General features: G+C 40.8%; 1 protein-coding gene across 1 annotated transcript in view; it reads left to right on the top strand.

Annotated features, from left to right (window-relative positions):
* The window catches only part of SVEP1 (sushi, von Willebrand factor type A, EGF and pentraxin domain containing 1), a 129,856-nt gene that overhangs the window by 52,811 nt on the left and 51,407 nt on the right, over positions 1-25,638 (top strand). The window contains exons 10-23 of the mRNA XM_087926537.1: positions 3,856-3,963; positions 5,925-6,056; positions 6,467-6,661; positions 9,341-9,462; positions 12,338-12,446; positions 13,327-13,518; positions 13,746-13,979; positions 14,619-14,780; positions 17,071-17,232; positions 18,398-18,559; positions 19,486-19,577; positions 20,898-20,994; positions 22,682-22,795; positions 24,525-24,638. Of these exons, the coding sequence (XP_087782663.1) occupies positions 3,856-3,963; positions 5,925-6,056; positions 6,467-6,661; positions 9,341-9,462; positions 12,338-12,446; positions 13,327-13,518; positions 13,746-13,979; positions 14,619-14,780; positions 17,071-17,232; positions 18,398-18,559; positions 19,486-19,577; positions 20,898-20,994; positions 22,682-22,795; positions 24,525-24,638 (1,995 nt within the window). The remainder of the gene's footprint in view (positions 1-3,855; positions 3,964-5,924; positions 6,057-6,466; positions 6,662-9,340; positions 9,463-12,337; positions 12,447-13,326; positions 13,519-13,745; positions 13,980-14,618; positions 14,781-17,070; positions 17,233-18,397; positions 18,560-19,485; positions 19,578-20,897; positions 20,995-22,681; positions 22,796-24,524; positions 24,639-25,638) is intronic.

The following is a 25,638-nucleotide window of genomic DNA, read 5'->3' as shown; positions in this document are numbered from 1 at the left end:
TCATCCGGACGATGCCGGGTGGCCCTTGTGTAGTGCCTCTAAGACTGGGTCACAGTGAGGCCGGAATAACAACCCGGTGCCCCACAACAGGCAGCCCTGTATGCTAGACAGCTCCTGTTGACGGGTCTTAAAAGGTGTGAATTCGGCTGAGAGGTTAGAACCCGGCCACCCCTCCTCACCCAGTCCAGTACCTGGGCGATGGTTTTGTCCGTCTTGGATTTGGTGGCGATGTCGAGGGCGGTGACAGGAAGGTCGAGCTCGGTGACATCGAAGATGGCATGGACCGGGGGTGGGTCTTCTGCTGGAGCTGGCAGGGGGCAGCGGCTGAGGGCGTCTGCGTGGCTTAGCATTTTTCCTGGGCGGTGGATGAGCTTGTCGAATAAGCCGCCAAGAACAAGGTCCACCTCGTCATTCTGGGAGACAACACTTGGGGAGTCTGCTTGTCTCCGGAAAGAAGACCCAGGAGAGGCTTGTGGTCCGTGATTAGCTCAAAGTTGTGGCCAAACAGGAATTCATGAAATTTCTTAACCGCGGCCACTGCGGCTAAAGCCTCCTTGTCGATCTGGCTATAGTTACACTCTGTTGCTGAGAGTGTTCTGGAAAAGAAGGCAGTTGGTGCCTCGGAGCCGTTGGGTAGTCTATGGCTTAATACGGCGCCAATCCCAAAAGGGGATGCATCCGCGGCTAGTACCAGTGGGAGGTGTGGGTCAAATTGAATAAGGACCGCGTCAGATGTGAGCAGTGATTTGACTGCGCGGAAAGCGGTGTCTTCCTTGTGTCCCCAGTGCCAAGGTGCTTTTTTATCTAAGAGCCTGTGTAAAGGCTCTGCTACTGATGCCTTGTGAGGTAGAAATGATGCATAAAAGTTCAATAATCCCAAAAAGGCTTGGAGCTCGGCTTTAGTGGTTGGCGTGGGTGCCTCATGAATTGCCTTGACCTTGGACTCTAGGGGGTGAATGCCTGAGGCGTCAATTTTATAGCCCAGAAAGTCCACCTGTCTAGTGGCAATGGCACATTTCTCCTTTTTTAATTTGAGGCCATGCTGTCTGAACCTGTCTAACACTGCTCTGACTCTCTGGAAGAGTTGGGGTCTGTCCCTGGCCGAGACCAATATGTCGTCGAAGTAGGGTACTACGCCAGGGAGGCCCTGTAGTATACGCTCCATGAGGGATTGGAAGATGCCCGGGGCAACACTTACGCCAAACTGGAGACGCTTGCACCAGAATGCACCCCTGTGGGTCACAATAGTCTGCAGTTCGGCTGTTTGGTTGTCAACAGGGAACTGTTGATACGCTTGTGACATGTCCAATTTGGCAAAAATGTTGCCAGGCTCAAAGGTATGTAATAAATGTTGAATGACCGGTACTGGGTACGCGCTAACTTGTAGAAAGCGGTTGATTGTTGTTTTGTAATCTGAACAAATTCTCAGGCTGCCATCTTTTTTAAGGGTGTGACAATTGGCGTCTCCCATTTGGCGAAGTCTGTCAGCTCAATGACCCTTGCTTTAACAATTTATCGAGCTCTGCGTCTAGTTTAGGCCGAATGGCGAATGGGACTCTGCGCGGTTTCAGCCGGACTGGAACCGCTTGGGGTCAACTGCAAATGATATGGGGGTACCATTATAACACCCTAACTCATGGCTGAATACATCTGAGTAGTCATTGAATAAGGAGTCAGTGTCAGAAGCTGAGACAGCATGGACTCCTGTTAACCCTAGGCCGAGGTAGGGGAACCAATCAAGCCCCAGAAGACTGGGGAGGTTGCCGTTAACTACCACTAGAGGCAGGTGGCCTTTGAAAGCTTTAAAATTAACAAGGAACTTGCCTTTGCCGAGTACTGGAATGTCTTTTCCTGATAATCCCTCAAGGAGATCTGGCACTTCTGGAGCTGGTTTCTGGATAGCCTGGGCTGGATTCTCTTGAGGGTGCTCCCAAGAGATGATTGAGAGCGCTGACCCCGTGTCAACCTCCATACAACAAGGTTTACCTTCTAATAAAATGGAAAGTGTTATTTTACTAATAGAGTGACAGGTGTGGTTAGCATGGTAGCAAGTGTGACAATTTAGTACTTGCCTTTGGGACCCAGAATGGGAAAAGAAGGAACCTTTGTGCTGAGTTGTGCACGGCCTGGCAGACTCTAGCGATGTGGGCTTTTTTGTGGCAATGGTTACAGATGGCACCCTTGAATTTGCACGTAGCTCTCGAGTGAGGTCCGCCACAGGATAGGCACAGGATGATGTGTTTGGGTGCACTGTTGGTTTCTTGCCTGGCTCCTGCCTGTGGTTGTTTGGCATGGGTGAGGCGGTGGATGTCTGTTTGATCGTTAGGGTCGTCTTCGTTGACTACCTCTTCTGAATGAACGGTGGCACAGCTTTGTTTGGGAACGGGACCTTGAATTTCAGTGCCGGACTGGGTTGCCAGCTCTGCTGCCAAGGCTTCCTCGACGGCCTGGGATAGGTTGAGGTCCTTCCTGGCGAGTAGTCGCCTCTGGAGGTGAAGGTCTTTGACCCCGCAGACGAGCTGGTCGAGGAGCATGTCATCAAGATAGTTCCCGAACCCACAGTGGAGGGCTGCAGTCCTCAAGGCGGCCATATATTGATTGACGGTTTCCTTTTCCGCTTGCTTCCTCATCCGGAAGGTGAAACGCCTCGCGATTTGTGAGGGTCTGGGGGAGTAATGGTTGGTGAGAATCTCAAGCAATTCTGCCCAGGGGACATTCTTTAACTCACGTGGAGCGACGAGTGCTGTGGCGGTATCAAAACGATGGCCCCGCAATAACTGAGGAAGAATGACTTTTTCTGTGCTCCCCAGCATCAGCTAGACCGATAGCGTCGATGTAGTGGTTAAACGATTCTTGTATGACTCCCATTTTTCTTCTTCCGGCTTGAACGGTGGGAAGGCTGGGTTGGAGTTCATGATGAGGACTCCTGCGTGATATGCTGTTGAGAAATCTCTCTGGGACAACAAAATGGCACTTGTGCTCTTGTCAGGCTAGTGACTACAGCTCTGGAGAGGCTTCACAGACCTCTCTGCTCTCTCTCTGGGCTACAATTGGGGCTAAGCTGCAACGGCTGTTGGCAGCATTTTGAAATTCGCTCTCCTGGAGAGCGTAGGCGGTGATGGCTTGCCGCCTCTGATAGCACTTTGAATTTCGCGCCTTCGTAAGTGTCAGTAGCTCGGAATAACAGCACCGCGCTGTATTCCGGCAAGAAATCCAAACGACAGCCGTTTGAATTTCGCGCTCTTTTTGTGCTGAGCAGCTGCGGCTCGCAGCGCTTCACTTTCCTCTGTAGCTTGCTAACAAGCGGCTACAGACGCTATTACTTTCGCTCTTGCTGACCGAGCTCTCCGGCGGCGCGTCTGCAGCTCAGCGGTTTTTAGTGATTTCAGCTGTTGCGAATTGCCTCTGGTAGCCATCCCATCCTCGTCGCCAGTGTTGTAGTTGAGCAATGAGAGGCTAGACCAGGGCTTGGGTGCAACAAGACTTTATTGTAGCAATAAAGGACTGAACGTGTTAGCCCTGCCTGGAGCAGGCTCACAGCGATCAGCGGCTGGCCGGACCCTGCAGCTGGCTTTTATAGCCGGCTGTCGAGGAGGCCAGCCAATGAGGGACAGCAAACGCCCGCAGCATGAACGGACCTGGGTGGGGACTTTGGCAAGTTCCAGGGACATAACAATTTCAAACTTGTATGGAAAATCATTTGATTTTTTTCTTCCTTTTTTCTCTCCTTCCTTCCTTCCTTCCTTCCTTCCTTCCTTCCTTCCTTCCTTCCTTCCTTCTTTCTTTCTTTCTTTCTTTCTTTCTTTCTTTCTTTCTTTCTATGATTCAATGTTCTTTATAACTTCAAATATTCAGACATTGAACCCCCAGTAATTGATGAATGCAGATCTCCACTACCAATTCAAATCACTGAGAAGGAGCACAGAGTAACGTGGGATGAGCCACAGTTTTCGGACAATTCAGGTGAGTGATTCCTTTTTCATAGGTTTGGGGGTTTTTCTACCTATTTTGGGGCATTCTTTTGGATTCCGCTTGGAAGATTTTGACAATCAGTTTGAAGTGTTCCTGATAGGAAATGCTATCATTTCAGGATGAAGCTAAGAAATTGCATCTTTCTTTAACTTGTACCCTAACTAGCATGAGTTAAAATAGAAAATTCAGGATATTTTAAGTAGAAATGTTTAAAGTACATTATTGCTTGAAACACATTAAAGGATTGCCAAGTAACATTAATAAAGAACAATAAAATTTTCCTAAAATTACTATTTAGAGCAAGGTTTTAATCCATATTTAATATTTTTCTTGCAAAACTCAATCGTTTATTATGTTCTGCAAAATGCAACGTACATTCAGAAGAGTAGAACAAGTTGTTCCATTCATTGTATTGTCCTGGTAAATAAAAAGAATTTGAGGACTGATTAAATTATATTAAGGCTGAGATACACAAAGGCATCAATGCCGAGAATGAATTATATAAAATCAGACTACATAGCCTGTAAATTATATTTCAGATACTTAAGGCTCAGAACCGTTATTTGGGGTTCCATGTTATAAATGTGAAGCATGTAGCATTGAAGAATATTAGAAACTAGCTCTATACCCATGCTTTGCTACGAAACTATGTGATCAGGCTTAGTTTTTGAGGAGGAAAATAAGCATGCATCCGTGTTATGTCCCACCTTCCAAAATAAACAGATAAGGCTGAAAGCAGCAGTCCTCGCAAATAAAGGCAGCAAACAGGAATCTTCACTGATAACAGCTGTAGATAGCCTCCACAAGATAGTCCAAGTTAATAGTTCCAACGAAATAAATCCAAGTCCCAACAAGATATTTCAGGTTTAAATCCTCCAAGCCAAAATCTTCGGTTCTCCTTGCAAACAAACACTTTGTTCCGGACAAGGTGCAAAGTCATCTCTCTCCCTTTATAGAGCAGCAGCTAATTAGTCTAATTACTGATCTGCCCTCCTCCTGTGCTCCCGTTGGTTTCTTCTCGTAAGGAGACGCCTGCTTCTGACATCCACCCAGCAATCATCTAAATTATTACCTTCACCTGAAGTCTCCATAAGTTCTCATTGTCAGCCGCCCGGCTGATAACCTGATTGAGAAGCAGAGGAGGTTGAAGGTTCAGGCCGGTCCTGCAAATCAAACTAAAGGGAGTAACGTTTCTCATTCAAAACTGCAAGCAAAACTGTTAGGACTCCCTTTGAAATTCAAACAGTCATTTCACAATCAAATCAAACTAAAGGAGTAACGTTCTCATTCAAAACTGCAAACAAAACTGTTAGGACTCCCTTTTGAAATTCAAACAGTCATTTCGTTCCTTTTATACCCATTAAGGCAACGTGCTAATTAACTGGCTTGCCCATCAGATTAACGTTTCCTGGTTCTGACGTCAATCCACGATCTAACAGTCATCAGATTCAAAGTTCCTAACAGGATTGGTCCTTCCAATCACAACACATCCGTATTCATCTGGCTAGCATCCTGTCAGTGTGTGAGAGAGTTGAGGAGTGTTTGGAAACTGAAAGAGTATTTGCTGTGAGCAAGAAGGTGACAGCAAGAAGCCTGGGCGTGGCTTAGCTCAACTGTTCTGTGCTAAAGCTGGTTGCTGCTGTGAAACTAAAACTGAAACTTCTCTCCTCTGCTTGTGTTTTGCATTTGGAACAGATTTCTTTTCAGGTGGGGACGGGGAGTAGAACTCCTTAGCATCAGAGTGTGTTAATAATAATATACGAAATACTAATGCTCTGATGGTCATTTCGAAAAATCCTTTCTTAGTGAGCACCTAAAAGCCAAGAGGAACATAGGTGCCAAATTTCAAGTTTGTAAGCTTTACGGTTCTGGAGATTTTGTGATTATGCGTGAGTGGTATTTCGCTTTTATATATATAGATGAAATGACCTCTTTGTTTCTGACTATTTTAGGATCTGCCTTAATAATAACTAAAACTCATTCACCTGGAGATCTCTTTCCCAAAGGAGAAACACTGGTTCGGTATACAGCCACTGACTTGGCTGGAAATAACAGGACCTGTGAGATTAACATTGTCATAAGAGGTTTGTTTTTGTAGTGCTTATACTTGAAATGATTGGTAGTGTTGAAGAGCACTGAAGAATATTTCTTTCCCCTGAATTCCAATTTTGGAATTCCAATCTCACATCCAGAGAGGATCCAATTAATTTACAGTTCTCCACTACGCTGGCTTTATTCTTTTTTAAAAGAAAACTTACTTTTACGCAGAGTATTCTGTTCATATAATACAACAGTTTTTGGTTTTTTAGATTTTGTTTAAAAAGTCAGCTGTAATATCAGCATATGTGCAAAATGAGAATTTTGTTTAGCTTTATAATGTAGTGACTTATAGATGAGACAAACTGGGAAAATACACTCACCTCTAGTAGGCAATAGGGTTATGCAGCAGGAGTAGGAATCATGCAAACCTTAATCTGAAAATCTTATTTTTCAGGTTCTCCTTGTGAAATCCCCTTTACTCCTCTGAATGGTGACTTTAAATGCACTGAAAATGAGTCAGGAGTTAATTGCACATTATTTTGCATGGAGGGATATGATTTCACAACAGGCTCCAATGAAAATTACTACTGTGCCTATGCAGATGGTATCTGGAATCCTCCTTATTCTAATCAATGGCCCGACTGTTCATGTAAGGTTTATTTATTTTTCTTTCTTAAAGAGTTAATTTTATACAGAGTATTCTGTACATAAAACATTCAAATGTTTTTCAGTTGACTGTTGTGTTTTGTCCTCCTAGTAGTTAAGTAATGAGAACTGAAAAAAATATCAAACCAGTAAGAGTTGGATCATACATACACATACACAAAAATAGCCAGCTTCTCACCATAGTCCTATATCTATCCACACCATTACCTATTTGGTCATTATTATAATTGTTAGGCACCCATCCATCAGCTGTTTGTGTGTTGGTGATTCACATATGCCTATAACATGTCTGTCTATATATTTGAATGTTTGAGTGATCTCAGAAATCATTTTGCTGGGAGATAGGAAGATGCCAACTACCTTAAAGTTTAGTCTAGGCTTGTCCAACCCGCGGCCCATGGGCCGCATGCGGCCCAGGTCGCCTCGTAATGCGGCCCAGTGCCCACCCCAACCATCATGCCACAGCCAGCGAGGAGGAGGAGAGGCAGGCACGAGGCGGGGCGAGGCAAGCGCCAGGCCAAGCAGCAAGAGAAAGGCAGGCGCCGATCAGAGCGCCACCTCCTGCTGTTACCGCCGCCGCTTCTGCCCCTGCCACCGCTGCTGCTTCTGCCCCGCCGCCGCTGCTGCCGCCGCCGCTTCTGCCCCACCGCCACCCCTGCTGCTTCTGCCCCGCTGCCACCCCCGCCGCTTCTGCCCTGCCACCACCCCCGCCGCTTCTGCCCTGCCACTGCTGCTGCTTCTGCCCCCACCGCTGCTGCTGCCCCTGCCACCGCTTCTTCTCCCGCCGCCACCCCCGCCGCTTCTGCCGCCGCCGCCACTGCTTCTTCTCCCGCCAGCGCTGCTTCTGCCCCCACCGCCGCTTCTGCCCCACCGCCACCCCTGCCGCTTCTGCCCCCGCTGCCACCCCCCACCGCTTCTGCCCTGCCACTGCTGCTGCTTCTGCCCCCACCGCTGCTGCTGCCCCACCACCACTTCTTCTCTCCGCCGCCACCCCGCCTTCTGCCGCCGCCGCCACTGCTTCTTCTTCCGCCACGCTGCTGCTTCTGCCCCGCTGCCGCTGCCCCAGCAAGGCGGGGGAAGAGGCGGCAGTGGCGGGCGGAAGAAGCAGCAGCGGGTGGTGGTGGCGGGCAGAAACGGCGGCGGCAGAAGCAGCAGCGGTGGCGGGGAAGAAGCGGCGGCGGCAGAAGCGGCAGTGGTGGCAGAAGCGGCGGTGGCGGCAGAAGCGGCGGTGGCGGCGCGCGGCGGGGCAGAAGCAGCAGCGGTGGCGGGGGAAAAGCGGCGGCGGGGCAGAAGCAGCAGCGGCGGCGGGGCAGAAGCGGTGGCGGCGGCGGGCAGAAGCCTTCCCCACCGCTGCAGCAGCAGCAGCAGCGGCGGCGGCGCGGGGCAGAAGCCTGCCCCCGCTGCTGTTGCTGCTGCTTCTGCCTTCCAGTCCTGCCTCATCCAGCTAGGCTATTTGCAGGAGGAGGGTAGGCGTGAGGCAGGCGAGCTTTCTCCCCCGCAATATTTGGCCAGAAAATAAACTGTGATAAAAACTGTGATAAAAATAAATAATTTTTAATAAATAATTAATAATAAATAATAAAAACATCTCACTAACTTTATTTCCAAATAAATTTAATATGTTAACTATGTTTTCTATGGTTTTTTGGGATGATCGGGTATCGTTACTGTTATTTTATTTTATGTTCGGCCCAAACCAAATTTTCATCTTCTAATGTGGCCCAGGGAAGGTGAAAGGTTGGACACCCCTGGTTTAGTCGGGGACCTAAGTTGCTTTTCTTTCTTTAAGCTTTAAGAAAGCCAAGTGAACATCATAATTCTTTTCCAAAAGCGAATGACACCAATTGAGGACATTAGTTTTAATGACACAGTTCTAAATTAACCTGGTTTATGGTGCTAGTTCCTGAGGTGGAATTATTTCTATTTGAATAACTGCCTTGGGGCTGTTATTAAATGGAGATTGTGAGGATTCTACCATCCTTTCTCCTTACCAACATCTCCAAGAACAGGTCCGGGGTAAATCTGAATCTTTAACTATGAAACAAATATTGAAATGTCCACAAATCAGATAAAGAAATAGATATTTTGCTACATAATTGAATAATCTGGAAAAGTCATATTGACTTGGATACATTTTAAAAGCAACATATAGTTTGCCAGTTCAGTGCAGTTAGGATTTCATTGTATGATATATGATATGATATGATATGATATGATATGATATGATATGGATAGTCCTCATTTGGCAATGAAAGTTGAGACTGGTGATTCAGTTGTTAAGCAAAGCAGTCACTAAGTGAAACTGCAGCCATGTTTATGATCTTACTTTGTTTGCTTTACAGAGCCACAAAGGTTATAATTACAACAATTGGTCTTAAAGTTACTTTTTCATCACCATCTTAACCGAATGGTCACTAAATGAGGCAGTCAGTAAACAAGGACTATTATATTGTATCATATGTATTATTTGGTGCCTACATTGTGATTGGGATAATCCTAGTTTGTTATTTTTTTCTTTATGCAATAGGAACTAAAAGTAGCTTTCACTTTTCAGCTTTCATAATGTTTAACATTTTAACATAATTTAGTACAATTTCACCTGTATAATTTAGTACAATTTCGCCTGGTAGCAATGTACTAATAATAATATACTGTTTTTCAGTGAATCGTTTGGCAAATCATGGTTTTAAATCCTTTGAACTGTTGTATAAAGCAACACGATGTGATGACAATAATCTGCTTAAAAATTTTGTGGAAGTTTTTCAAAGTGCACTTGGTAAAATGGTGAGTTAATGGTACATCATTACAAGATCCTAATGTGACAAAAACATCATGTGTGAACAGTAGAGACTGGCATGCCTACTATATTTGAAAACTGGAAAGGATATTTCTAACAACCTTTGCTCTTCGTTGCTGAAAACCAGGTTGGTGCAGTGACGGGAGCCTCTTGAGTTTTAGTCCTCTTTAGCTACAATGCTAGTTGAGTCAAGATCACTCAACAATCATTTCTGTCAGCCATAAGAAGAAAGAACTGGCAAGCCACTTCTGAAAAAAAATGCTTCCAAGAAAACTTCACAGAATTATCCAGGCAGTTTTCAAGATTTAAAATTAATTGAAAGCATATTTTTTTTCTTCTTCTGTCTCATACCGTACCTCTGCCAAAAGCCAAAGAGCTGATTGTGCAACCCAATTTCATGCCCACTACAACCCTCAACAGCACCTATCTGATTGCCCCTCTGGGGCGGGGCAGACCGCCCCTTCACCTACTCCTTGATAGACCACTCAGTAAATAAACCCCAGTGTCTCTGATTACAGAGTTAAATAATCTGTTATGAATTTAAATAGAGAACTACTGGATGTAATCATTTGTGTTACTTGAATAATGTACTATTTTTCCTAGTCAAACATTCTTTTATTACAGTTTGTAAAGGCTATGAAGCAAGGTTATCTATTTCAGAAGTGAGTTAGACAACCTAAATTAGACAAATGGCAGGAAGGTTGTGTTTTTAACTAACGTATAGAAGTATAAATCGTCCTCGACTTCCAAGAATTTGTTTAGTCACCTTTGAAGGTACACTAGCACTTAAAAATGTGACTTATGACCATTTTCACACTTATGACCATTGCAGCATCCCAAAGGTCACATGATTAAAATTCAGACACTTGACAATTGACTGATATTTATGACGGTTACAGTCATGTCTCGGGGTCATGTGATTTCCTTCTGCGATCTTCTGACAAGCAAAGTTGGTAGGGAAGCCAGATTCACAGTAACACAGTAACAACTGTGTTACTACTTTAACAACTGCAGTGAGTCCCTTAACCACTGTGTCAAGAAAGGTCATAAAATGAATTGCAAAATTCAATTAACAATCTCTTGCTGAGCAACAGAAATTTTGGGCTCAATTGTGGTTGTAAGTCAAGGATTTCCTATACAGATTTGAGAGGTTCCTATTCTTTTAGCCTTCCGGAAGGCCATGAAGTCCTGTTTTTTCCCCCCAATGTTGGGTCAGGTTGGGTTTGAGTCAGGAGGTTAATAGTCTGGTTAATCTGGCACTGAGGGAACAACTGTGATTTTTTATTCTGTTTTTACTGGTTGTTATGTGGTGCCCAAGTTCATTATATGAGATAGCAATAGCACTTAAACTTACATACCGCTTCACAGTGCTTTACAGCCCTTTCTAAGCGGTTTACAGAGTCAGGATATTGTCCCCAACAATCTGTGTCCTCATTTTACCCACCTTGGAAGGATGGAAGGCTGAGTCAATCTTGAGTCTGCTGAGATTTGAATTGCCAAATGGTAGGCAGCTGGCTGCAGCAGAAGTAGCTTGCAGTACTGCACTCTAACCACTACGCCACTGCAGCTCGTATAGCCCACAAGATAGGTGGCCATAAAAGTTGCTTAAATAAATAAGTTAAATGGGTATATGGAAATCCAGTATATTTTTTCCATGAGAAAAGGTATATTATTGTGTACAGGTAGTCCTCTACTTACAGCCATTCATTTAGCAACCATTCGAAGTTATACTGGCACTGAAAATATGGCCAGTCTTCACACTTATGAACTATTGCAGCATCCTCCAAGGTCACATGATCAGAATTCAGGTGCTTGGCAACCAGCATGTATTTATGACCTTGCAGCATCCCAGGATCCTGCGATCTCCATTTGTGGCCACCGCCCTCCCCCCCTTCCCAGCTTCTAACAAGCAAAGTCAGTGGGAGAAGCCAAATGTGCTTAACAACCATTTGATTCATTTAACAGCTGCAGAGATTCACTTCACATCCGTGATAAAAATGGTTGTGAAATTGGGCACAACTGATTTAACAACCATCTTGCTTAGCAACTGAACTTTTGGTCCCAACCAGAGGTGGTATTCAGCAGATTCTGACCAATTCTGGAGAACCGGTGGTAGCGGAAATTTTGAGTAATTCGGAGAATCGGCAAATACCACCTCTAACTGGCCCTGCCCCCATCTATTCTCTGCCTCCTGAGTCTCAGCTGATTGGCTGGGTCTTCTGCACAGGAGAATGGAGCTGGAAAGCAGGTTAGTGGAGTGCGGAGGGAATGGGATTTTGCAGTAACCTTCCCCTGCCATGCCCACTAGGCCACGCCACGCCCATCAAGCCATGCCCACAGAAACAGTAGTAAAAAGTTTTTAATCCCATCGCTGGTCTCAAATGTCATAAATTGACAACTACCTGTAATCTTATTGTGCCAACTATAGAGACACAAAAAATGTGGTAGCCTTTGATATTTTTTTTCCCAGAAAAAAAACAACAACCTAGAGATAAGGGAAGGCATAGAAAAACCCAAAGCTTGTGCCATATGTTTTACCATCAGCCTGAAGATGGAGATTGCAGACTGATCACTGTGGCTGTTTTGGGTGTCAGATTATTACACTTAGCTTTCTGAGGAACAATGGACAAAGGGGGACATCCTAGAGTGTCGGCTCTGCCTTTTGCCAAAATAGGCAGAGCACACACAGACACAAGGAAAACCATGGCAAGAAAGATAAAGAGAAGCCATCTTTCTAATCCACAAAGCTAGAAATTAGATTTATGTGTCGTCTGAGATGAGAAAGGGAGTTTAGCCATTGTGTAGCGTCACCCGTGGTGAACTAATTATTTTTGTTACTGCTCTTTCCTGATGGGTTTATAGGTTCCTTCGTTTTGCAATGACGTTGATGACATTGACTGCAGGTTTGACGATCTGCCACAGAAACACTGCTTAGAATATAATTACGACTATGAAAATGGCTTTGCAATTGGTAAGTGAAGCGACTTGCCCTTTATCGTTTATAAGCTCTGAAGAAAGAAACATTCAGCTTGTCTCCTGTAGTAATTCTGACTACAGGTGGTCCTCAACTTACGACCACAGTTGAGCCCAAAATTTAAATTGTTAAATGAGACGTTTGTTAAATGAGTTTTTTCCCATTTTATGACCTTTCTTGCCACAGTTGTTACATGAATCACTGCAGTTGATGAGCTAGTAACCTGGTTGTTAAGTGAATTTGGCTTCCCCGTTGATTTTTGTTTGTCAGAAGGTCGCAAAAGGGGATCACATGACCTTGGGACACAGCAACGGTCATAAGTATGAGCCAAGTTGCCAAGCATCTTGAATTTGATCACATGATCATGGGGATGCTGCAAAGGTCATAACTGTGAAAAACGGTCACAACTCCCTTTTTTCATTGACATTGTAACTTTGGTCACTAAGCGAACTGTTGTAAATCGAGGACTGCTTGTATGTTACTGAGTCAGACCAGTGCTCCTGGTAAACCCGGGTAAGCACATCAGAAGAAGAAAAATAGAAAAATGGCCAGGAAAAAAAAAGAATAAACAATTAAGACCTCCTTCCATCATTTATTTCTCTACTTCCTTCCCACTGGTATTTCCTTCCCTAGAAGCAGCGGTGTCAGGTCCGTATTGCATTCGTTCATACTGTACCTCTCTGATTAACCTTTGGGGTAGGAGTTGACCTTTCATGTCTGCATCTTATCTTCCAAATTGTCAAGTCAACTAGCAGCTGCTTATCCTTTTCTCTTCTCCTAAAAAATGCAGTTGTGCTTGAGCAGCTCGTGACCATTCATAAATGTTATTCGTTTCTCTTGAGATATTTCTTTTTCTCTCTCTGTTTATTACCAACAGGTCCCGGTGGCTGGGGTGCCATAAATCGGCTGGATTACTCTTACGATGATTTTGTTGAAGTAGATTCTGAAGAGCAGCAACCTAAACTACCATCCGATTCTATGGATGTGGCAAACTCCCGGGTCAAAAGGCACAAAAAAACGAACATGCCCATGTCGGATCACAAAATAAAATTAATTTTTAATATCACTGGTATGAAAACATTTTATATTTTTATTATTTAGGAAAATGATGTACACCTTTTAAAAATGGAGCCTATTTTGAGTGTTTTGTAAATAGAACATCCATAGGAATTATGTTGAACACTTCACAGATTGAATAATTTTTCTATTCTTCTGCATGCTTCTAAAGAGCATTATGCTAATTAACTTTGTAATGCCTCTGTCTTTTGTATATAAGTTCATTGTTTTTAATCATAGCTACTGTACCACTGCCTGACAAACGCAATGATTCTCTGGAAGCAGAAAACCAGCAGCGCCTTCTAAAAACACTAGAGAGGATCACAAATAGATTGAAAAGAACCCTCAACAAGCATCCCATGTATTCTTTTCAGTTGTCTTCTGAGTTGCTTATAGCTGACATCAATTCTCTAGAAGCTGAAAAGGCTTTTCTCTTCTGCAAACCAGGCTCTGTTCTTCGGGGGCGAATGTGTGGTAGGTAAAGTTAATCTCATTTAATTTAATTTAAATTATGCTGTTTAGAAGGCTATCAGCTTGTAGTTATTGCGTATATCTACTTTTGAGGGAGAATTAAAAGAATCATATAATGTCAATCTTAAATTTACCGTTCATGATATCTTATTTATTTTCACTTCGGAAAAGTTTGGCTCCTCAACCGATTTCCTACCTCTTAGTGAAGGCTTCCTTCAGTGGGAAGCGGGAGGGGTAAGACCATATTTTTCTACAATACTAATAAATTCTTGTACTGCATGAAGTTCCACAAATCCTCCAGAATAGCTTTGGTGGAGCCTACAGTGATTACATGAAGGAAGAAGAGTTACTCAGAATTTCTTCTTTCTCCTTCCCGCATAAAAGTATTTCATCAGTAGCACACAACTGTTTGGATTTCAGCAGTTATGACTATTTTAACACATTTTCATGTAATCTGTAACTATCTTTTTCAATCAATCACGTAGCTCATATAGTTTTTGCACATGTAGGAACTGTGTCTGTGGTAATGCAGATGCAGATTACATTGCCATCTACAGTTTGAGAATTAGGTCAGAATATATGTTAAACCACCATTGTTCCACGCCCAACATTTTATTCATATTTTATCTCATTAAATTCCAGTTAACTGTCCTTTGGGTACGTACTATTCTCTGGAACATCATGCATGTGAAAGTTGCTGGATTGGATCATATCAAGATGAGGAAGGGCAGCTAGAATGTAAAAATTGTCCATCTAACACCTACACTGAATATCTCCATTCCAGAAGTGTGTCAGAATGCAAAGGTAGGAAATTTGCAGTCATATAATATGTCAGAAATGAAGGTGAAGTCTGAAAGCTCGGAAGACAAAACCTGGTCCCGGTGACCGACCCAGATTGGATCCTGCGTATAATATTTATTTATTTAGCTGTTGAGGGAACCAGTATCTTTTTATTTAAACATGAAAATGAATGTTTATGCTTGTTTAAATTATGTTTATCTAGATGTTTGGAAACAAAATTTAAATTTAGACTAAAGAAGGTTCTTAAAAATGACTTTATTTTTTATAAAATACACAAATATAAAATAACAAAATATTGTTCATAAGTACAACTTTATAGAAAGGTGTGTGTATGCGCGCGCACGTATGAACTATCTGACTAGGGCATCCAAAACAAGTAAACACTCTCAAGAGCTTTGAATCCCCAAAACTAAAGCTTTATTGGATACACCATTTTGGTACTGAAGAATCAAAACCAACTCTGGTTTTCCCATGCAAATGCTTGCCTAGTTAAACAATAGCTTCCCTTTCTCCCCACCCCTGGGTGATCACATTGTCCAATTATGAGATGTCCTTTTGTTATGGGAACAGTTCACCACCTTCTCAAGCACCTGCAGTCGTGACCTTGATGGCAGTGGTGGGATTCACATTTTTTTTTATTACCAGTTCTGTGGGAGTGGTTTCATGGGTGTGGCAGGGGAAAGATACTGTAAAATCTCCAGTCAGAGTGATATTTGCTGGTTCTCCGAACTCCTCAAAATTTCCGCTACCGGTTCTCCAGAATTGGTCAGAACCTGCTGAATACCACCTCTGCTTGATGGTTTCCAGGCTCTCACAATCTGTGCACAACTTCTCAGCACTCCATTCCACCCTTCTCTCTCCCTAGTTCATTGGCAAGTTGAAGGCAATAAGGTTTGAAAGAAGCAAAGTGGTTCAATATTGACTTGTGTGTATGTGTGTGTTTGAGAGGGAGGGAGGGAGGGAGAAGTGGGGGATAGGGGTGTTGGGACTGATCACTGCATCTAATCTGTGTTTTTTTTCTCCAAAGGTAGCCAACAAGATTATCTCTTTTTCAAAAAAGCACTTGAAGTTATACAGATAGTCCTCAACTTACCACTATTGTTTAACGACCATTTGAAATTATAATGGCACTGAAAAAAGGGACTTACAACCAGTCCTTGCACTTATGACCATCTCAGCATCCCCACAATCACATCATCAAAATTTGGGTACTTGGCATCTGGCATGTGTTTACAACAGTTGCAGCATTCTGGGGTCATGGGGTCACAATTTGGGACCTCCCGGCTGGTTTCTGACAAGCAAAGTCATTGGGGAAGCCAAATTTGCTTAACAACCGGATAAATCACTGAACTGCAACGATTCGCTTAACAACAGTGGCAAGAAAAGTTGTTAAATTGGGCACAACTGATTTAACAATTGCCTTGCTTAGCAAAATAAATTCTGCTCTCAATGACAGTCATAAGTTGAGGTCTACCTGTAGATTTTACCTGTAAAGTAAAATGCCCTTGTAACAATTATCTGATTTCTCTGAAGAATACAAAGTCGAAGCAGCATATCAGATATTATCAAACAGAGGAAAACATCATTAGGAGTAAATAGATTGACAATTTTTGGAAAAGAAAGCTGCAGTGGAAATGAAAGCAATTCTTTTATTGTGATTCTGCAGTAAATTGCATTAGAATTAGTATTCTTGGATAAATACATTTGTTTAAATAAATATTTTTACAGAAATGGCTCCCAAAACAGTTCAGGACAATAAAATAGCAATTGAAACACAAGTTCAAATATGAGTGAAATTTTTAAATCAGGAAGTTAGAATGACAGACTAAAACAATTACAATAAGATCCTAATAATTTGCACACTTTTTATAATTTATACTTTTTCTTCTTCTTTTGTCTCAGTAATTGTGTGGTCTTTTCAGTGGAGCTAATATATCAGTTTTATTATAACAGAATGCCAATCATCCAAAAAAGCTTCTTTACTCTGTGTGCTTCGCATTTTTATGGTAGTTTATGGTTTCAATGGAGTGTTCTAAACACAACACCGAGCTTCTGCAAAAAACATATCCATATTTGTGGCAGACTCTCTTTACAAATGGTATTTTGCAAGCTAATACACTTAGCTTGCCCTTGGCTTCTAAATTGCCAGTTACACCTCATTGCAGATACTACTGTTCTGCATTGGATCACTAACTTTATTTTTGCTCTTATTTTTTAGCTGCTTGGAATTGATATGCATTATTTTTTAGATTAGAGATTCTTAATTAGGTTGTACTGTTTCTCATATACTCAGCTCAGTGCAAGCCAGGAACCTCTTCTCCAAACGGCCTTGAGATCTGTGAATCATGTCTCCTTGGCAAATATCAGCCTAACACTGGATCTAAGCATTGCATTTCTTGTCCAGAAAATATGTCAACAGTCAAAAGAGGAGCTGTGGATATATCAGCATGTGGAGGTTTGTGACATCTAGATTCCAGGAAACAGCATGTTGTTAAATACTGTGCAGTATCTATCACTCCCCTTCCCTGATCCCTGCATAACTGAAATATTTTTAAGTAGTAGCATGCATTGTGTCTCTAATCTATCTTATTTATCTAGTGGACCTTAATCTTCTGCACAAAGGATTTGAACTGTAGCCATACTTTAAAGAAACAACCTCCTGAGACCTCTGTTTAGACAAAGTACTTGTTTACGTTAGCAAATATTAGTTTGTAGTTTCCAACAGTGTATAGCAGATTATTTCCATATGTTATTAGTGCTTTTATTTATTTCTTGCATAATATAAACATGGAGAAAAGTAATATTACTTTTTGTCAATTTCTGGCTAAACTTGAAAATAATTTTGCTTGTCCTCTGAAAAAATAAATCTGTTTCTGTTGCCAGTGCAGAATTAGAAATATGCAGAAAAGTGGGATATAAATCTAACAAATAACAAACAGGCCACATTATTTGGCAAATATCAAGTATTCGACATTTGATGCTGTTTTGGGGTGATATGTCTATGGACAATCATCTAGGTCATGGTTGTCTCAAAGCCCTTTTTCCAAAAGGCAATTTTTTTTCCTTTGAAAATGTTTCACTTCTCGTTAAAGGAGAACTGAAGAAACTTCTTGGATGAGAAGTGAAGTGCTTTTTTAAAAAAACAAGAAAGTCCAATTGCTTTTTGGAAAAAGCTTTTTTGGGGTCATAGTTTGTAACTTCAAGTTATGCAAAACATTGAAAAACATGTCTATTCTCTTTTTCTGATATTTTGGCCTTTTGAAAACTTAAGTTTGCAAGCTGTAAGATAAGAAATTTGGAACTCCCAAGTACAGATGGATACTTGTTTAATTGTTTTTTTTATATATGATCCGTTGATTTTATTTTAGGTTAACCTTGCTCTGCGACATTTCTGAATAAACTTAGGCATATAAGATTGGAATTTGGGAAACGTTATCTAGATGACAGAGATTTGATACAATAATCTAGTCCTGGAACATTTAAATCCACTCAGTTGATGATATGGGTTCGCATCCATCCAAAGCTTTCCATTGATTGAAACAGTTTTTTTTTCTCTTTGGTAAAACAATGTTAAAATGATACATCAGTGCATGAAGAAAATTATCTTGTATGCTTTGCAGTTCCTTGCCCAGCTGGAGAATTCTCACGTTCTGGTTTAATGCCATGCCATCCTTGTCCCAGGGACTATTACCAACCCGATCCAGGAAAGTCCTATTGCTTGTCTTGTCCATTTTATGGAACAACAACGATCATTGGAGCCAGATCTATAGCAGACTGCTCAAGTAGGTTATATATTCTCTAAAGGGTATGAAAATGATCAGCAATAAACCTAAGGATCGGAAGAGCTTGACTCTTCGTGTATTTGGCAGTAAATGGCTGTCTTGTGCTAAAAGAGAAGTTAGGTTGTGCTAAGAGAATATAGACAGGAAACAGCTGTCGAGATACCATTACACAGTTCACATGGAACAAAAATAAAAAGGAAAGGGATCTCAATGAACAGAACAGAGCCTCTTTGTATCACAATAGTACTTTGGGAGAGACAAACCCATCCTGTGATCAACAGCCCCATATCTCAGACAAATCCTGAACAATTTTTTTTGTGGGTCTTACACACCAATCTTCTAGGAAAAGATGATCCATACACATGCTACAATGACACATGCGTATGTCTCCTTCACTTTCTCAACTTTCCTCAATAACCTCATTTTATAGGATAGTTGGGTGTTATACCTCCGATGTTACAGTCCTGATAGCCAGTTCTAGACCTTGATGAGGAATGGGCAAAAAAATATTCTGTTCCTGAATTTAAGTTCCTTTTCTTAACTATCATTTCCTACACCGTCACTGCCAGTTCTCCAGGTTAGCATAAGATCTGAATTGAGTTTGCATGGATGAAGTATGCTGGCAGTTAAAATACTCAGATGTTATACTAAAACACTGAAGAACCAAACTGATTCTGATCATGACAGGATATGTGACAGAAAGAGTTCAGTGCCTCATCAATAGTAGAAACTGGAGTCCACCTGAAGAAATATAACACATTTTGATACTCATACTTTAAATGAATATGGTTAGATCTCTCTATGTATATCCTCAACAACTATACTCCTTTTCAGGTATTGCAACATTTATGGTATTAGAGTCTTGACTTCGAAGATTTTGTCAGTGGGATATTTTTTACAGTTGATTTCATGTCAATCCCATTTAGGTTTTGGCTCTACTTTTTCTGCAGCAGAGGAGAGTGTGGTGCTTCCAGTTGTCCCAGAAAATATCAGCAAGGACCCCAAAGTCAGCAGCCAGGCAAGAACAGCTGTCGTGATTTCCCAGAATGTTCAATTTATCTGTAGAGAAAGTAGAAAACTGATGGGAAAAAATAAAAATGATGGGTTGAAAATTAAATGGTTGCTGCCTCTTGTAATGTTCTTTTTTTAATTTGTATCCCATGCAGCAGTGTCTGCATAAGCTCACTACTGTCAGGACTTCAACAAATCCACCCCCATTCAAATCAAAAGTCTCTAGCCACATCTCAGAAAAAAGGAAATTGATTTATTAGAAGTGGCCATGTTGGTGTTAGCTGGATGCAGCCGATACTAAAATACACCATTCATTTCCCCCTTGACCCTGGTCTTCACCCCGCACCCTCTGGATGTGACTTCTCCAATGGGACACATCCATCCCCAAGAGTCATCCATCATGTTCTCCAGTGATATTCTTGCGCTCCGACAACTTTGGGCTGCCAGAGTGATTATCTAGGCACTTAAGGAATGCACTGTTTTCCCTCACTCCCTTTTTCTGGCCGCTAAAAAGACCAAAGGAGTATCTTTTTAGTTGACAGCTACTTTTTTGGAATGATGAAAGAGGGATCCTGGCAATGCACTGCCAATCCCACCCCTCCTTGGTATGGGTGCAATGGCATGGTGCATGTAGACAAGGAGTAGATCCTGTAGTATAATGCCATCACTCTCCCCCTCTCCACCCCCTGCAGATGCTGGTGATCTCATATGGGTCGTCCTTGATTTATGAACACAAACATTTCCATTGTTAATCAAGGTGGTTGCTTGTTAAATGAGCCATGCCTGATTTTACCTTTTTTTTTTGCCACAATTGTTAAATGAATCGTTGCAGTTCTACACTTGAATCACCCATTTATTAAGGCCAGCTTTCTTCATTGACTCTGCTTATCAGAAGCCAGCTGGCAAAGGGTGATCACATGACCCCCAGCATGCTGTGATAATCGTAAATACATGCCAGTTGCCAAGCACCCGAGTTTTGATTACATGACCACGGGAATGCTGTCAGTGTCTTAAGTGCAAGGACTAGTTGTAAGTCGTTTTTTTCAGTGCCATTCTAACTTTGAACAGCCACTAAACAAATGGTTGTAAATGGAGGATTATTTGGATTTGATTCAAGCAATTTAACACAGTGTACATTCCTTCCCCCCACCATTTTATTTTCACCACGCAGTATTTGAGACCATGGTGCGTTAATAATATCTAATAAGGTTTAACATTTAGAGATTGGATAGGAAGTCTGAACCGCAACTTGCTATTGAACAGGTAATGTTTTCTTGTATTTTCTTTCCTATATTTTTGCTTTTGTCTTTTCTTCCATTGACAACAGACATTCCATGAATGTTTCCTGCAACCATGCCATAACAGTGGAACCTGTAAACAGGTTGGAAGTGGTTACATTTGCATATGCCCACCAGGATATGCAGGCAAGTAATATGGTTGGAATCCTCTCTAAATATCATGCTTCAGCAGGTATATTGCCTTTGAACAAAAAAAAATGTATTTAAGAAGTGTGCCATGAATATTCAAACGAAAAATAGAAACATTTCTTGAAAAGCAGACCCAATTTTTCCTATGAGGGACTAGAGCCTAAAAATTGTGAAAAGAACAAAATGTTGGTTGTAGCCTAAAAAAATGTCAAATAAAAAGTTTGGGAGGTATCCTGTAAACATATTGGAGTGTCTCTGGCTATGAAGTAGTCTTTCACAAGATTTTCTGTAATGAAACAAATTTTTTAAGAGATTTGTTGACTTCTTGTTACTGCTCCAAAGCAGTAACTTCTGTGTTGTAGCAATATTTATCTGATTTCCAGCCCCCCTTCCTTTAAGTATATCTTTTCATTGCCACGTGGTTATTTTGATATCATTTTTATGTACTTTACAGCTATTAGTCTTCTTTTACCCTATTTCATTATAAATGAACAATTTTTGTAGGTCTAAGCAGGTTAGCATCATTTATATTAACTATGAATTTTGCAATTGTTAAAACTAAACGTCACTAGTTATATTAGCCTCTCTGAATATTTCTTTCTTTAGACTGATAGCTCCCATGGACCCTTCAAAAATTTTGCACTTAACTATAGTGGAAATAATGAAACTCGCCCTCTCAGTTCTAAGTATAGATTGGTCCTGTACATATTCAGATAATGACTTCTTGGAAACCCTGCTTATAATCTAATAAAAGTGTATGGAATTATTCACTTGATCTGTACTCATACATCAAGAATGAGTAAAACAGGACAGAATCGATCTATCTATGCCTTTTGCAGGAGACCTAACAGTTTAGCAAAACATTTCAATTTCTATTATTTAAAAAATGTATCAGTAAAAGGTCACATAGATCTTGAATACTGCAAAAGTTAGCTGGAAATAAATTAGTGGATTTTTTTTTATAATAAAGAGCTATGTGCTGGGAATAGGGAGAAACTGAGGGTTGAAAAAAAAAAAACAAATACAAAGGAAAGCAAACAGATTTTTTCATTCAGGAACAGATTTTAGACATTTGGTCCTTAAAAGTCTATGTTTGAATTTTTGTATATCCAGAAATTTTTTCTGGTGCTGAATTAAATTTGTCAGTCTTTTTGGCAGTCTGCTCGTTTAACAATAAATCGAGAAGCAAGTACAGGTTTAACCACACTCTTCTCCATGTGAAGAATTCAACAATAGAGATGGATACAAATTTCACCAAAAATTACACATTTACAGAGGAAAAGCAGAGGAAAAACGTGAGGTTTTTAAAAAGTAGCCTAGCATCACCAATGGATTTGTCTGTTTTATCATTAATTCAATTTTGTTTTAGTACTCAGATCAATTAGAATATTTAATTGAAACAGAATGTCTTTTGAGCTTTTGGTTAAACAAAAGCCTAAGGCCTCCCTGTCAACAAGCTCGGTAGCAACTAGAACCAGATAGACTCTGAGATGCATTAGCTGTGTGGTTTTCATATATCCCAGTTTCATATCTGTTTCTAAGCTAGGTATAAATAGATTCAAATTCCCCTCCTCCACAAAAATCACATTTTATTTTTCTATTACTTGATATTTATTTGATGTGTTTTGCACTTTTGGCCTATCCCGATTTATTTTTCTTTGTGTTCTTTTGGGTTGTGTTCTAGGATTAAAATGTGAAAAAGAGATTGATGAATGCAAGTCATCTCCCTGTCTCAACAAAGGGATTTGCAAGGATGGCACTGCAGCATTCATTTGCCAGTGTCAGCCAGGCTACTCAGGTGACAAATGAACTAAAGCAGTAAAGCTTCATCTCCAGGTTGCAAACTTTTTTAAAAAAGTTACGGCTCATATTATTTATTGAGCTTGTGAATATCTTGCCTTCTGTTTGTTGCTGGTTTCATAGAGATTAAGGGTTGTTGGGTTTTTTTTGGTGAACTGTAGGAAACCTAATTTAATTTAGGTTTCAACATAATTTAATTGCTGTTGTGTGCTGGGCATAGGAAATGATAATGTTTGTTTATAACATTCTAATTATATTAAAAATATCTCCATAAAGGTTTCTTAGATGGCTGCATTCTGAACATTCTTTTGTCACCACTTCCAGTATGCAGCAAATTAGTTAAAACATAGAATAATAGAGTTGGAAGGGACCTTGGAGATCTTCTAGTCCAACCCCCTGCTCAAGCAGGAGACCCTATACCACAGGGGTGTCAAACTGGCAGCCCGCAGGCCGGATGCATCATGCGCATTCCAGCTCCGCAAAGGGGAAAAAGTTGCAATACGTCATGTGACGGCAACATGATGCCGTGGGGTTGACACCTGTGCTATGCTGTTTCAGACAAATGGTCATCCAATGTCTTTTTAAAGCCTCCAGTGATGGAGACCCACAACTTCTGAAGGCAAGTTCTCTATGGATTGCCTTCATATTAGGGAATGGGTAACAATGGGTTGTCCTGCTTCTCCCTTACAATATGGGAGGAAATGGGTCTTGTTGCAAAGTAGCAATTAAGCTTTTATAACTGAAATGGAATGGAAAGTCACTGGGGTGTCTATGAATGGAAGGGAAAGGATAAATGTCATCATTTGATCTTACCAGGATAATATGGGTCTTCTCCTATAATGTTGGTTGAATTCAACAGCCAAAATATAATTATTACGCGCCTAGGGCAAGATGGTGATTGACCATTAAAATAAAAAGGGAATGATTATAAACCTCTCAATTAGAGGAAGCTTGGTGCAGATTGTTTTTAAGGTGACTGACTGGATTTTTTCATCTATTTGTTTGGGCTTTTTGCTGTAGCGATAAACTACAGCACTAGATTGTGTCTACACTTGGTAAATGAATGATAAAAACTGAAGGACACGGTACACTAAAATCTATATTATTTCATTCAGTAGAGAAATCCTGTAATTGATAACAACGCCAGGTTCTGCTTGCAATTTTCCTAATTAGAAAAGTTTATAATATAAACAACATGGTGAACCCTCGTTTCCAAATTGGTAACATGAATGGAGCTATTTATTTATTTACCTAATTTACAGGCCCCTCCAATCTTTTATGACTGGGCAACTTGCAAAATACAACAATAAAAAAGCAAAGATTAAAACAAAGAATTCCATTGTCCAATTAAAAAAAAAAAGTCTGGAGAAAAGCAACTATCATTCAGGAAACCCAAATTTCACACAAGGGACCTATTCCTCACTCTGGCCCTAGGCCAGGTTTTTAGGGCTTGTTTAAGTAGGGCCGGGGTGGGAACTATATGAATTTGGGGAGGGCGCTAATGATGTTCCAAAGGGCACTTGCTATGAAAGTTATGGACTGCAGCTAGAGCAAAGAAACAAGAATGTGTAGTTAATATAGTTGAAAATTTATTATTAACTGCTGTCCTGGAAATTTATACCTCACTATTTTTAGGATTGTATCTTCCATGTGTAAATCCATTGTGTGAACTTGTAAATCTGCATTTATACACTATTAATGTTCTCTGTAATCTTTATTATTTGAAGGCTTACTATGTGAAGAAGATGTAAATGAATGCAATTCAAATCCTTGTCTGAATAAAGCAGTCTGCGTTGATGATATTAACTCTTACCACTGCTTGTGTCCAGAAGGCTTCACAGGTCAGTCTATTTTATTGATGACCCTCTTCTAATATTTCTCTCAAGATGTTTTGTATGGCTTGCAAGATCTTCAAAAAAAGAGAGGGAATTTTAACTTTCCAGTTAAAAAAAAAAGATCACATAGTTAGGTGTTATCATGTGTAACTTTCCTTATCGGTAGAAATGAGAAGTCTGTGACATTTTTAAAAAGGGCAATATTTTTTAGCAATTAATTTAATATATTAGCAAAGTTGATTCTTCATTCTCCAGCAAATTTGTTATGTTGAATGCCTATTTCAGGGTTGTTTAAAAATGTATTTTGACACTAACTTTTTTTTCATCTTCATTATTTTTCATGCGTCCAGAGTCTATAAAGGTCAGAAATTACCTGGTGCTACTTCTGCTTAGATTTTTGCCTAGTAATGATTTGGTTCTCTTGTTGTTGTTGTTGTGGGATTTGCTCTTCTCTCCCATGTTGTGGATTATCACTTCCTGAAATTGGAGAAAGTCGTTCCTTTTGGGTTCTGTGATAATATCGGACCTCCTGTGGTCTTGTTTTAGGGTCTTCTTTTGGTGGGTTGACTATTCTTATCTGTGAGCTGTTGATGAAAAACTTGGGCCTGTTCTATCGATTCTATTTTGATTTTCCTCTCTTTCCATGTAATTAACATCCCTTCCGGGATTAACCATTTAAAATGGATTCCTTCTTTATTTAAATCATTAGCTAAAAATTTATAATCTTGTCTTATCATCCTCACTCTCTTTGGAATTTGTTTTAAAATCCTAATTTCTCTGCCTTTATATGATATTGTTTCCTCCTAGACATTTTCAAAATTAAATCCTCAGACATCTCCTAGAGAAGCGGATATGAATTTCTCTTGGACAGTTGTTACGCCTGGCGTAGCTTGTGCTAACCCTATATACCTCATCAAACTCTTTAATTAGATCATCTTTTTCCTTTCCTAGCCATTCAGCCAATATTTCTGCCATCAAATGTTCCAATTCTTCATTTTTGGCTTCC

Source organism: Pseudonaja textilis, chromosome 2 (assembly GCF_049901715.1).
Source record: "Pseudonaja textilis isolate UNSWEBS1 chromosome 2, rPseTex1.2, whole genome shotgun sequence".
In the NCBI taxonomy this organism is placed as follows: Eukaryota; Metazoa; Chordata; class Lepidosauria; order Squamata; family Elapidae; genus Pseudonaja; species Pseudonaja textilis.
This window is presented reverse-complemented; position numbering and strand designations above follow the sequence as displayed.